The sequence below is a fragment of the Melozone crissalis genome, unplaced genomic scaffold (assembly GCF_028551555.1).
Source record: "Melozone crissalis strain CALT ecotype California unplaced genomic scaffold, PUWL_Pcris_2 ptg000079l_1, whole genome shotgun sequence".
Classification (NCBI taxonomy): Eukaryota; Metazoa; Chordata; class Aves; order Passeriformes; family Passerellidae; genus Melozone; species Melozone crissalis.
In genome coordinates this window covers 4,301,618-4,315,599 of record NW_026535856.1, presented here as the reverse complement: position 1 = coordinate 4,315,599, position 13,982 = coordinate 4,301,618, and the positions used below count along the sequence as shown (strand labels likewise).

Below are 13,982 nucleotides of genomic sequence, written 5' to 3'. Positions count from 1 at the left end.
ATCGAACCCAGACCCTCGGCAGAGGTAGCGCAGGGACCCCGCAGGGGGCTGGAGTACCCCCCGCACTCCAGCAGGGTCGCGGCCGCCTGGAGCCCCGCGGGACAAAGGGGAGATGGGGATGAAGGAAAACATCCACCCAAATGTTGATTCTTGCATGCAGATCCTGATGTTGCCAAAAAAATTGGGACCCTTGGACCTCACTGTCTCCCTCCTGCAACTGCTGCCAGTCATCCCGGGTGGATCCCACACCCTTTTTCTGGAATGGCAGCGCCAACTTTGACCGCACAGCCAATCCATCCCCTCATCCCAATCTCTCCTTTGTCCCGCAGGGCTTGGGGCGGCCATGACCCTGCTGGAGTGCGGGGGGGACCTCCAGCTGCCCGGGGGGTCCCTGCACCTCTTCTGCCGTGGGTCCGGGTACAGTTTCGGCAATTTTGCCATGAACTGGGTCCGACAGAGACCCGGGCAGGGGCTGGAATTCGTGGCGTACATAAACATTGGTGGAGCCACTTACTACGCGCCTTCGGTCAAGGGCCGGTTCACGATCTCCCAGGACAACGGGCAGAGCTCGGTGACGCTGACCATGAACAACCTCAAGGTTGAGGATTCCGGACCCTATTTCTGTGCCAGGGCTGCTGATAATTATGGTGCTGCTGCTAATGGTGACGCTGCCCCTGATGGTGTCAAGCTCCTGCCTTTCATCCCACTCCCATCACTGAGTCCCCAGAGTTCTGCTTTTCATCCCAAACCTCACCCATTGACCCAGCCCTTCACCCTTTGTCTCCATTTGCCCCAATGGTAAGCACTGACCCTAAACCCTCCCCTGCTCCTGCCCCATAACTCAACCATTGGCCCCAAACCTTCACCCCTGGGCTCCAGTTCAGGCCTGCTCCAACCAGGTCTTGGGAGCTGGGAGAGATTTGGGTAGAATGGGAAAAACTGGGAGAAATTCAGGATTTGGGGATGCAGGGGCAGAGTTTGGGGTAAAATGGCCGAGATGTGATGAAAAGGGCTGAGATTTGGTGGAGAGATCAGAGGACCAGGGGATATTTGGGAACAAAGTGGAGGGATTTGGGACCAAGATCAGAACCAGCAATAAATGCCACACCAACAGTACCATCACTATTGGCACAACCACCATCAACGCATTTGGCACAGAAATAGGATCCGGAATCCTTGTCCTTGAGGTTGTTCATGGTCAACGTCACCGAGCTCTGCCCGTTGTCCCTGGAGATCATCACCCGGCCCTTGAATGATGGCACGTAGGCGATGTTGCCACCGTTGTCCTTGATCCCTGCGATGAATTCCAGCCCCTGCCCGGGTCTCTGGCGGACCCAGAACATGGAGAAACTCCCGAAATTTAACGCGGACCCTCGGCAGAGGAGGCGCAGGGACCCCCCGGGGGGCAGGAGGTCCCCCCCGCACTCCAGCAGGGTCACGGCCGCCCGGAGCCCTGCGGGACAAAGGGGAGATGGGCACCAGGCCCAGCTGTGCCATTCTCATTCCCAGCACAGAGTCAGACACCATTCCCTCTCTCTCTCTGTCTCTCTCTCTCTCTCCCTCTCTCTCTCTCTGTCTCTCTCTTTCTGTCACAGGATTTTTCCTGGAGCAGCACAGAGAGAAGATGAAGAGGAAACAATTCCCATCTCTCCTCGCTGCTCCTGCTGTTTCTGCGCGTGTGGAATGTGTCCGGGGGATTGTTCCCCTCCAGGGATTCATCATTTGGGTTCTGCTGCAGATTGTTTTGTTTCCTTGGCCAATGGGCTCCAAGCCGTGACCTGGCTCTGTCAGACTCTCACGGGGATTCTTTAATGTTTTTTCATGTCTTTTGTATGGAATTCTTTTAGTATCCCTTTAGCATAGATTTAATATGGTATTAATGAGATATAATATAGTATTGATGAGATATAATATAGCATAAATGAGATGTTATATAGAATTAATGAGATATAATAGAGCAATAATGAGATGTAATATAGTATTAATGGGATATAATATAGAATTAATGAGATATAATATAGTATTAATGAGATATAATATAGCATTCATAAGTTGCAATATTCCATTAACGAGATGTAATATAGTATTAATGAGATATAATATAGTATATATGAGTTATAATATAGTATTAATGAGATATAATATAGTATTAATGAGATATAATATATTATTAATGAGATGTAATATATTAATAATGAGATATAATATTGTAATAATGTAATAAAATATAATAACAATGTAATATAGTAGAGATTTAATAGAGAAATTTTTCAGCATTCTGACTCATGGAGTCAGATGCCGTGACCCTGCTGAAGTCCGAGGGGCACCTCCAGCCCCCCGGGGGGTCCCTGCGCCTCCTCTGCCGAGGGTCCGGGTTCAGTTTTGGGAATTTTGGGATGCAGTGGGTCCGCCAGAGAGCCGGGCAGGTGACGGAGTCGCTCGGGGGGATTTAGAGCGATGGTTCCAGCACCGGCTATGCACCCTCAGTCAAGGGCCGGATCAGGATCTCCAGGGACAATGGGCAGAGCTCGGTGACGCTGACCATGAGCAACCTCAAGGACGAGGATTCTGCCACCTATTTCTGTGCCAAATCTGTTAATGTTTGGTATGATCCTGCTGGTGTTGTTTATAGATTTGACTGTGCCCCCCATCCCCGTGTCCCCCACTGTCCCTGTTGCCCAGACCCTTCCCCCAAACCCCCAGCCCTCACACAGCCCTTGACCATTGATCCCAACCTTGCTCTGCCTCGGACCCAATTCTCACTCGCTGACACCAAACCACAACTCCTGACCCAAAATCTCCTCTTTGTGCCCCAGACTTTGAATTAAAAGTAGAGATTTAAGGCCAAGGTTAAGACTTGGGTCACCTTTCTTGGCAGCTATGGAGAATTTGGGGAAGAACCACTCTAGGGTTGGGACAGAGTACGGAATGTGCAAAAGTGTTTGGGTTTTAGGGAAGGTTCTGGGATTTGTGGGCCGGTCGGGACACGGCCAGAGGGTCCGGACCAAAACGATCCACACCAGCACCAGTACCCCAATTGTTATAGGCAGATTTCCCGCAGAAATAGGATCCGGAATCCTTGTCCTTGAGGTTGTTCATGGTCAGCGTCACCGAGCTCTGCCCGTTGTCCCTGGAGATCCTGACCTGGCCCTTGACCGACGGCGCCTACCAGGCGCTGCCACCAATGTTGATCCATGCGAGCCACTCCAGCCCCTGCCTGGGTCTCTGGCGCACCCAATTCATGTCGTAGCTCCCGAAACTGAACCCGGACCCTCGGCAGAGGAGGTGCAGGGACCCCCCGAGAGGCTGGAGGTCCCCTCCGCACTCCAGCAGGATCACGGCCGCCCGGAGCCCTGCGGGACAAAGGGGAGATGATGGAAACGACAAATCTGATTGGTCCAGAACGAGAAAAGGGGCATGGCTTGCAGAAAAAAGGGGCAGGACCCGCGTGAGATGGCAGCCAGGATGAGGATGTGGTGGCAGAAATGTCAAAATTTTGGGCCAAGAGTCAGAATTTGGGTCAAGGGTTGAGCTTTGGCCTCATCCCCATCTCCCATTTGTCCCCCAGGGCTCCGGGAGGCTGTGACCCTGCTGGAGTGCGGGGGGGACCTCCAGCCCCCCGTGGGGTCCCTGCACCTCCTGTGCCGAAGGTCCGGGTTCAGTTTCAGGAGTGTTGCCATGCTCTGGGTGCGTCAGAGACCCGGGCAGGGGCTGGAGTGGCTCACAGCGATCCACAGCAGTGGCAGCACCTACTACGTGCCGTCAAGGGCCGGTTCACGATCTCCAGGGACAACGGGCAGAGCTCGGTGACGCTGACCATCAACAACCTCAAGGACGAGGATTCCGGATCCTATTTCTGTGCCAAATCTGCTGTTGATGATTGCAGTCCTGGTGCTAAATATGAAGACGCCTGAGGTGGATCCATTCCCATCTCAGTATCCCCTTCTGTCCTCAACCCCAGGTCCTTCTCCAAAATCTCAGCCCTTCACCCCATTCTTGACCGTTTGTCCAAAGTCTCCCCCATAACCACCCATGGTGAGCAAAGGCCCCAAACCCTGACTGGTTCTGCACCAAACCCAACTGAGTTGGTGCCAAAATTTGCCCAATTTCACCCCAAATCTCGACCCTTTGGGCACTTTTGGGGCACGAGGATGAGATTTGGGGCCAAGAGTTTAGTTTGGGGCCAGACCCAGGGCAGAGTTTGGGGCCAATGGGCAGCGTTGGGGCAAAGGGGGCGGGGCTGGGACAAAGGGTCAGGGTGAAGGTTTAGGGCCAATGGTTGAGTTTTGGGGCAGAAACAGGTGAGGGTTTGGTGTCAGTGCTGACCATTGATGCAAATGGGGACAAAGGGTCAAGATCTGAGACAAGAGGTGAGGTTTGGGATGAAAATCGATAATTTAGAGATCCAATGATGGGACAGGAGAAAAATCTAGCAGTTTGACGCTATCAACAGCATAGTCATCATGATTAGCAACAGCCCAACAACCAGCACAAAAAGCCCTGGAACAGAAATAGGATCCGGAACCCTCGTCCTTGAGGTTGTTCATGGTCAGCGTCACCGAGCTCTGCCCGTTGTCCCTGGAGATCCTGAACCAGCCCTTGACCGACGGCGCGTAGGCGATGCTGGAACCAGCAGGGCTGCTGATACCCGCGAGCTACTCCAGCCCCTGCCCGGGTCTCTGGCGGATCCAGCCCATCCCAAAACTGCCAAAACTGAACCCGGACCCTCGGCAGAGGAGGCGCAGGGACCCCCGGGGGGGCTGGAGTTGCCCCCCGCACTCCAGAAGGGTCATGGCTGATCCATCATCCACAAAGCTTCTCTGGTTTTGCCCCAGAATCCTTTTTTCTTGCCTCAAATGTCCAGCAGAGGTTTCCTGTATTGAAAAGTTCCTTAAACCCGGCAATGAGCCCCAATCCACCCATTAATTAAGTGGACACCTCAGCCTGACTTTTGCATCGCCCCATTCCCATCTCCCCGTTTTTCCCGCAGGGCTCCGGGCGGCTGTGACCCTGCTGGAGTGTGGGGGGGACCTCCAGCCCCCCGGGGGTTCCCTGCGCTTCCTCTGCCGAGGGTCCGGGTTTGATTTTGGCAGTTTTGGGATGGGCTGGATCCGCCAGAGACCCGGGCAGGGGCTGGAATACGTCACAAGGATCAGTGACAGTGGAGGTTACACCGAGTACGCTCCGTCATTCGAGGGCCGGTTCACGATCTCCAGTGACAACGGGCAGAGCTCGGTGACACTGACCATGAAGAACCTCAGGGACGAGGATTCCGGATCCTATTTCTGTGCAAAAGCTCCTGCTGGTGGGGGTGCTGCTACTGCTGATTATATGGACGATGCCCTTGCTGTCCCCATCTCCTCGTCCCCCCTGTCCCCGTTGCGCAGACCCTTCCCCCAAACCCCCAGCCCACACCCAGCCCTTCACCATTGATCCCAACCTTGCTCTGCCTCGGCCCCAATTCTCACCCACTGACCCCAAACCACAACTCCTGACCCCAAATCTCCACTTTGTGCCCCAAAACTTGATTCTTAAAGTGGATACTTCAAGCCAAGGGTTAAGGTTTGAGTCAAGTTTGTGGTAATGTGCAGAGACCGGATTTCGGGCCGAACCACTCCAAGACTGGCACATGGGGACAGGAATGGGGTCCAGGCTTGGGGTTTTGGGGAAGGGTCCAGAGAATGGAGATACGTGGTGACCGGGGAACAGGAACACGGCCAAATGCCACCAAAACATGAGAGTGACCAATACCTGCAGCAGCACCCCAACCAGCACTACCAACAACACTTCTGCCACAGAAATAGGATCCGGAATCTTCGTCCTTGAGGTTGTTCATGGTCAGCGTCACCGAGCTCTGCCCGTTGTCCCTGGAGATCCTGAACCGGCCCTTGACGGAATCCGCGTACCAGGTGGTGCCACCGGTGTTACTGACACTCGCGACCCACTCCAGCCGCTGCCCGGGTCTCTGGCGATACCAGCTCATGTGGAAACCACCGGAACAGAACTCGGACCCTCGGCAGAGGAGGCGCAGGGTCCCCCCGGGGGGCTGGAGGTGCCCTCCGCACTCCAGCAGGGTCACGGCCGCCCGGAGCCCTGTGGGACAAAGGAGAGATGCAGATGAGAGACCTGAGTGTGTCGTAGGATGGGGACCAGGAGACCAGCTGGTTCATCACAGGTCCAGTTTATTGAAGAAAGCATCAAACACTTATACAGCAAATAATAAGTTTATGAATATTCTGTAAGCCAAGCAATCTATTGGTTAAACTATACCATGAACTCTTCCTCATTCCTTAGGGGTTACATCTCTCTTTTCTCATGTCTCTTTCACTGTTTTTTATCCTACTGAAGCTAGGCCCAAGGACACACTATCTCACAGGTGCAAGATTTGGAATTAGCCACGGCTTTGTACTTTTCTATTCTCTAGTCTGCTAAATTTCCCAACACCAAACCACAACTCCTTACCCCAAATCTCCTCTTTGTGCCCCATAACTTGGCTCTGAACGTCGGGGTTTGAAGCCCAGGGTCCCGATTTGGGGACAAAGGTTGAGAAGTTGTGTCAGCGGCTGTGGCTGGGAGCACTAAGTGAGGATTTGGGGCAGAATTGGGTGAGTTTTGGGGCCAAAGCAGTTGGGTTTGGGGCACGACACCCTTGGGGGTTTTGGATCCATGGTTGGTGGTGTGGGAAATGGGGAAGATCTGGGACAAAGGGTCAGGAATGGGGACACGGACTGAGATTTGGGGGAAGTTTCTGGGGATTGGGGACAGGAGGGGATCCAGTCAAGGGCAAGAGGCCAAGAGCAGAGACATCATTAACCCACCTGGCACCAGCAGCTTTGGCACAGAAATAGGATCCAGAATCCTCGTCCTTGAGGTTGTTCATGGTCAGCGTCACCGAGCTCTGCCCTTTGTCCCTGGAGATCCTGAACCGGCCCTTGACCGAATGCGCGTAGCTGGTGCTGTCAGTGGTGCTGATATCTGCAATGAACTCCAGTGCCTGCCCGGGTCTCTGGCGGATCCAGGCCATCACAATAATCCCAAAATCGATCCCGGGCGCTCGGAAGACGAGGCGGTGGGACCCCCCGGGGGGCTGGAGTTCCCCCCCGCACTCCAGCAGGGTCGCGGCCGCCCGGAGCCTTGCGGGATGACGGGGAGATGGGGGATGAGGAGCCGGACCCGGGCGTGAGCCCTGCTGGGGTTGACCAGATACAAAAAGGGACCTGGACCCACCTGGGAGGGCCGGCAGGATTGGGAGGAGGAGAAAGTGCCACAATTTGAGGCCAACATCAGAATCTGCATGCAGGAATCAACATTTGGGTGGATTTTTTCCCACATCCCTATCTGCCCTTTGTCCCGCAGGGCTCTGGCCCGCCGTGACCCTGCTGGAGTGCGGGGGGGACCTCCAGTCCCCCGGGGGGTCACTGATGCTGCTGTTCCGAGGGTCCGGGTTCAGTTTCGGGGGTCAGTCCATGCAATGGATCCGCCAGTGCCCCGGGCAGGGGTTGGAATGGGTCACGGGGATCCACAGCCCCGGGGGTTTCTCCGACTGCTCCCCGTAGGTCAAGGGCCGGGTCAGGATCTCCAGGGACAACGGGCAGATCTTCACAGCACTGACCATGATCAACCTGCAGGACGAGGATTCCGGATCCTCTTTCTGTGCCAAAGCCACTGGGCTGATTGAGATGACCATGATGCCAATGCTATAGACTCCACCCCTCTTTCTGTGTCCCCAAATGTCCCCATTCCCCAGACCCTCCCCCAAATCCCAGCCCATGACCCAATTCCTGTCCCTGTGCCCCAACCCTGCCCTGACTCTGCCCCACATTCTCAGCTCCTGGCCCCACACCTCAGCTCGGGGCCCACTCGGGGCCATTTTGGCTACTGAGCTCTCCTTGGCCATCCTGACCCTGCCCTTCACCGATGGAACTCTCCAGGTGACTCCACCCTTGCACCCATCTGCTTCTCTCAGCATGGAGCCCTCGACTCGAGATCAATTTGAAAAATTTAATTTCCCCAAAATTTCTTGTGTTTTTTGAGGTAAAAAAGGGGGGTTTTCTCCAGAGAGAGGATTCCACCCCCAGCCCCAAGGAGCAGCACCAGAAACCGAGGCGACTGAGGGAGAAGTGAAGCCCCAGGTGGGAGCGAGGGTGGGAGCGAGGGTGGGAGGGAGGAGAAGACACCGCGATTTTGGGGCTCCGCCGCCTCCCCCCACTTCCTCCCTGGCAGCTGCCAGGGCCCGGCCGGGGCAGGAAAGGAAACAGAAAGTTGCTGGTTTTTGTCATTGTGAACATCTGTGTTTGGCAGAGGGCAGCTCAGCCTCTGGGCGCTGCGGCAGAGCGCCAGCTGCACAAAAAGCTTTGGGTGCAAAGGGCCCTGGAGCGATCCCCGTTCCGCACTGGGACGGAGGTGAAGGGCCAGACTGGGTAGAAATAGGATAAATTGGGGGAAATTGGGAACTGGGGAAGTGACGGTGGAGTTTGGGGGAAAATTGTCAAGATGTGAGAAATAGGGGTGAGGATTTTGGGGACGGATTAGAGAATTCTGAGTTATTTGGGAACAGAGAGGACAGGGCTTTGGACCACAACCACCATCAACACCATAACCAGCACTAGCATCAGCACAACTACTGGCATAATATTTGGCACAGAAATAAACAGCGGAATCTTTGTCCTTGATGTTGTTCATGGTCAGCGTCACCAAGCTCTGCCCGTTATCCCTGGAGATCCTGAACCGGCCCTTGACCGACGGCGCGTAGTTGGTGTAAGCACCATTGTTGTGGATCCCTGCGACACACTGCAGCCCCTGCCCGGGTTTCTGATGCATCCGAAACGTTCCATAACTCCCGAAATCGAACCCGCACCCTCGGCAGAGGAGGCGCAGGGACCCCCTGGGGGGCTGGAGGTCCCCCCCGCACTCCAGCAGGGTCACGGCTGCCCGGAGCCCTGCGAGACAAAGGGGAGATGGGGATGAGGCCAAAGCTCAAGCCTTGACCCAAATCTTGACTATTGGCCCCAAATTGGGACCCTTGGAGTTCATCATCCTGCTCCCAGGTGGGTCCCACCCCTTTTTCAAGCATGCCAGGCCTACATGGGCACTCTTCACCAATCAGGTTTCCCATCCCCATCTCCCCTTTGTCCCGCAGGGCTCCGGGTGCCCGTGACCCTGCTGGAGTGCGGGGCAGACCTCCAGCCCCCGGGGGTGTCCCTGACGTTGCTGTGCCGAGGGTCCGGGTTCGATGTCAGTTGCATCACCATGTTCTGGGTCTGCCAGAGACCCGGGCAGGGGCTGGAGTGGGTCGGGAGCATCAGGAAGGAGGGCTGGAGCTCCATGTTCGTGCCGTCGGTGCAGGACCGGGTCACGATCTCCGGGGACAACGGGCAGAGCTCGGTGACGCTGACCATGAACAACCTCAAGGACGAGGATTCCGGATCCTATTTCTGTGCCAAATCTGCTGCTGCTGCTGTTGGTGGTTATAATGTTGGTGCTATTGGCCAGGTATTGGGACACGCCTGTCCCCGTTCCCCAGACCCTTCCCACCAAACCCTGACCCCACTCCTGCCCTTTGTCTCAACTTTGCCCGGCTCTGAACCCACATAGCTCCGGGCCCCAAATCTCAGCTCCGGCCCCCAAATCTCAGCTCCTGGCCCCAAATCTCAGTTCCTGGCCCCAAATCAGGGCCGGTTTCGACCCTGAGCTCAGCCTCGTCCCTCCAATCCCAATCACTGCCCCCAGACTTGTCCAGTTTTACCCCGAATCTCCCCTGCGGGCACCCAGTGATAGCCACCGACCCAAATCTGGCCCATTAGCCACACATCGGGAATTTCAGGCTAAAATTTGAATTTTTGACTCCTGACCTTATCTTTGGCCCCAAATTTTGAAAAATTAAATGTAATTTGAGGAACGAGGGCACTGAGTGCGGCCCAGAGCGGACATTTGGTGCAGAGCCAGAGCAGGGCTGGGAGAGGGTGAGGAAATGGGGTAAGGGGTTTGGTTATGGGGGTGAGGTAAGAAGTTGGGGTATGGGGACGGGTCTGGGGAATGGGGACAGGTAGGGATGCAGAGATGGGGACGGGGCCAATAGCATAACCAGGATTAACATTTCCAGAAGCAGTGGTTTTGGCACAGAAATAGGTGGCGGAATCCTCGTCCTTGAGGTTGTTCATGGTCAGCGTCACCGAGCTCTGCCCGTTGTCCCTGGAGATCGTGACTCGGCCCTTGACCGACGGCGCGTACCAGGTGCCACCTCTGCTGCTGACACTTCCGACGCACTCCAGCCCCTTCCCAGGTCTCTGTCGAACCCAATCCATTTCAAAACTCCTGACACTGAACCCAGACCCTCGGCACAGCAACGTCAGGGACCCCCCGGGGGGCTGGAGGTCCCCCCCGCACTCCAGCACAGTCATGGCCGCCCGGAGCCCTGCGGGACAGAGGGGAGATGGGGATGAGAAATCTGATTGGTCCAGAAGAGGAAAAGGGGCGTGACTTCCAGGAAAAAGGGGCGGGGCCACATGGGAGGGGCAGCAGGAGCAGCAGGGCCAGGAGCCGGAGGGAGCTCGAGTCCGTGGCCGGGATGTGCACGGGTTGGGGTCCCGGGGGGAATTGGGTGTCGTTAACAGTGTATTAACTGTGTAATCAATGCAGAATGCTCAGGATGAGGTGTCTAAGTAATTAAAGAATGGATTGGGGTTAATTGCAGGTTTTGAGGCATGTTTAGATATGGAAAAGTCTGGTGGGGTTTTGGGGCTAAACCAGGGGAGTTATGAGAGAAATTGGTGAAGGTTTGGGGATGGGCTCCGGGCGGCCTTGACCCTGCTGGAGTGCGGGGGGGACCCCCAGCCCCCCGGGGGGTCCCTGTGCCTCCTCTGCCGAGGGTCCAGGTTAAGTTTTGGACAATTTGGGATGGGCTGGATCTGCCAGAGACCCAGGTAGGGGCTGGAATGGCTTGCGGGGATCACTAACACTGGTGGAAACATCGACTATGCACCATCTGTCAAGGGCCGGTTCAGGATCTCCAGGGACAACGGGCAGAGCTCGGTGATGCTGACCATGAACAACCTCAAGGATGAGGATTCCAGATCCTATTTTTGTGCCAGGGCTTTTTGTGCTGGTTGTTGGGCTGTTGCTAATCATGGTGACAATGCTGTTGATAGCGTCAAACTTCTAGATTTTGCTCCTGTCCAATCATTGGATCTCCAAATTTTCGATTTTCATCACAAACCTCACCTCCTGTCTCAGATCTTGACCCTTTGTCCCCATTTGCATCAATGGTCAGCACTGAAACCAAACCCTCGCCTGTTTCTGCCCCAAAACTCAACCATTGGCCCTAAACCTTCACCCTGACCCTTTGTCCCAGCCCTGCCCCCATTGCCCCAATGCTGCCCATTGGCCCCTAACCCTCCCCTGGGCCTGGCCCCAAAGTCAACTCTCGGCCCCAAACCTCACCCTGGTCCCCCAAATGTGCCCAAAGGGCTGAGATTTTTGGTGAAATTTGGAAAATTCTGTGACCAACTCTGTTGGGTTTGGGGCAACACCAGACGGGGTTTGGCGTCTTTGATCACTATGGGTGGAAATGGGGCAGATCTGGGACAAAGGGGCAAGACCTGGGGCTGGAGTGTGAGGGAAGGGTCTGGGGTTTTGGGGACAGGTGGGGACACAGCGATGGGAAGGGATCCACCAATGGTGCATTTACAAATAGCAGGAGGGCCCCAATTATCAGCATAAGCACGCTTGGCGCAGAAATAGGATCCAGAATCCTCGTCCTTCAGGTTGTTCATGGTCAGCGTCAACGAGCTCTGCCCGTTGTCCCTGGAGATCCTGAACCGGCCCTTGACTGATGGCGCATAGCCGGTGCTACGACCATTGTAGCTGATACTGGCGATGAATTCCAGCCCCTGCCCGGGTCTCTGGCGCATCCATCCCATTGCAACACCCCCAAGATTGGACGCGGCCCCTCGGCAGAGGAGGCTCAGGGACCCCCCGGGGGGCTGGAGGTGCCACCCGCATTTCAGCAGGGTCACGGCTGCCCGGAGCCCTGCGGGACAAAGGGGAGATGGGGATGAAGGCAAAGCTCAACATTGGCCCTAATCCTGACTCTTGACCCCAAACTGGGGCCCTTGGAGTTCACAATCCTCCTCTCACGTGCGTCCCACCACTGTTTCTGGCATGGCATGCCAACTTGGGCACTCTTCAACAATCCAGCACCTCATCCCCATCTCCCCTTTGTCCCGCAGGGCTCCGGGCGGCCGTGTCCCTGCTGGAGTGCGGGGGTGGACCTCCAGCCCCCCGGGAGGTCCCTGCGCCTCCTCTGCCGAGCGCCCGGGTTCAGTTTCGGGGATTTTGGGATGGGCTGGATCTGCCAGAGACCCCGGCAGGGTTTGGAGTTTGTGGAGAGTGTCACCAGTGATGGCGCCACTTCCAGATACGCGCCATCAGTCAAGGGCCGGTCCAGGATCTCCAGGGACAACGTGCAGATCTCAGTGAGGCTGCCCATGAACAACCGCACGGACGAGGATTCCGTCGTTTATTTCTGTGTCAAACTTTGCAATGGTTATGCTGGCAATGCTATTGACGCCGGTTTTGGCATCAATCCTGGTAGTGATGATGATGGTCACCAAATGACTCCAGTCCCAGAGATCCTTCCCCAAAATCCTGGCTCTTTTTCTCACATCTCAGATATTTTCCCCCAAACTCCACCATCAATACCCCAACTCCCAATTTCCCCCCAGTTTCTCCCATTTCTCCCCATTCTGGCCCTTCCCCTCCGTCCCAGTGTGGAACGGGGATCACTCCAGGGCCCTTTGCACACAAAGCTTTTTGTGCAGCCGGCGCTCTGCCGCAGCGGCCCGAGGCTGAACTGCCCTCTGCCAAACACAGATGTTCACAATGACCAAAACCAGGTACTTTCTGTTTCCTTTCCTGCCCCGGCCGGGCCCCAGCAGCTGCCGGGGAGGAAGTGGGGGGAGGCTGCGGAGCCCCAAAATCGCGCCGTCTTCTCCTCCCTCCCTCCCTCTCTCCCTCGCTCCCACCTGGGGTTTCACTTCTCCCTCAGTGGCCTTGGTGTCTGGTGCTGCTCCTTGGGGCTGGGGGCTGGAATCCTCTCTGGGAGGTATGGAGAAAAAATCCTTTTTTTTCCACAAATACCCCTGAAATTTTGGGGAGATGAAATTCTTGAAATTGATCTCGAGCCAAGGTGTCCTTGCTGAGAGAAGCAGATGGGTGCAAGGGTGGAGTCACCTGAAACGTTCCATCGGTCAAGGGCCGGGTCAGCACGGCCAGGGACGGCGGGCTGAGCTCGGTGACGCTGGCCAGGTGTCACCACAGGGGAATGGTCTGGGGACAGCTGAGGGCACAGCAATGGGGACAGAGCCAAAAGCACCAGCAATATCAGCATTGCCACCAGAAATACGCTTGGCAAGGAAATAGGATCCTGAATCGTCGTCCTTGAGGTTGTTCATGGTCAGCGTCACCGAGCTCTGCCCGTTGTATCTGGAGATCCTGAACCGGCCCTTGACTGACGGCACGTATCTGGGGGTGGAACCATCACCGTTTATCCCCGTGACGTATTCCAGCCCCAGCCTGGGTCTCTAATGCATCCAGAACATTGCAGATTTTGTGAAATTGAAGCCAGATGTTTGGCACAGCAACGTCAGGGACCCCCCGGGGAGCTGGAGGTTCCCCCCGGACTCCAGCAGGGTCACGGCCGCCCGGAGCCCTGCGGGACAAAGGGGAGATGGGGCTGAGGGCATGGATTGCTTTTGGACCCAAAGTGGGTACCGCGGTGCCAGGAAAAGGGTGTGGGATCCACCTGGGTGGGCCAGCAGTTGCTGCAGGAGGAGGATGTGGAGGTCCAAGGGTCCCAATTTGTGGCCAACATCAGGGTCTGCATGCAAGAAATAAAATTTGGGTAGTTTTTTTTTATTCCTCACCATCTCCCCTTTGTCCCGCAGGGCTCCGGGTGGCCGTGACCCTGCTGGAGTCCGGGGGGG

At 55.9% G+C, this 13,982-nt stretch overlaps 1 pseudogene and 2 gene segments (V, D, J or C); 2 read left to right on the top strand and 1 right to left on the bottom strand.

Moving 5' to 3' along the window:
• Positions 1-334: 334 nt before the first annotated feature.
• LOC128946263 (Ig heavy chain V region 914-like) lies at positions 335-2,842 on the top strand. The segment is given in 2 exon segments: positions 335-662; positions 2,817-2,842. Coding segments are annotated over 2 exon segments (345 nt in total).
• Positions 2,843-3,585: 743 nt separating this feature from the next.
• Positions 3,586-3,914, top strand: LOC128946262 (Ig heavy chain V region 914-like; annotated as a pseudogene).
• Positions 3,915-5,794: 1,880 nt separating this feature from the next.
• On the bottom strand, positions 5,795-7,024 carry LOC128946261 (Ig heavy chain V region 914-like; the record flags this gene model as incomplete). The annotated part of the segment is given in 2 exon segments: positions 5,795-6,093; positions 6,931-7,024. Coding segments are annotated over 2 exon segments (393 nt in total), but the record flags the coding sequence as incomplete, so codon positions are not given.
• Between the last annotated feature and the right edge of the window lie 6,958 nt (positions 7,025-13,982).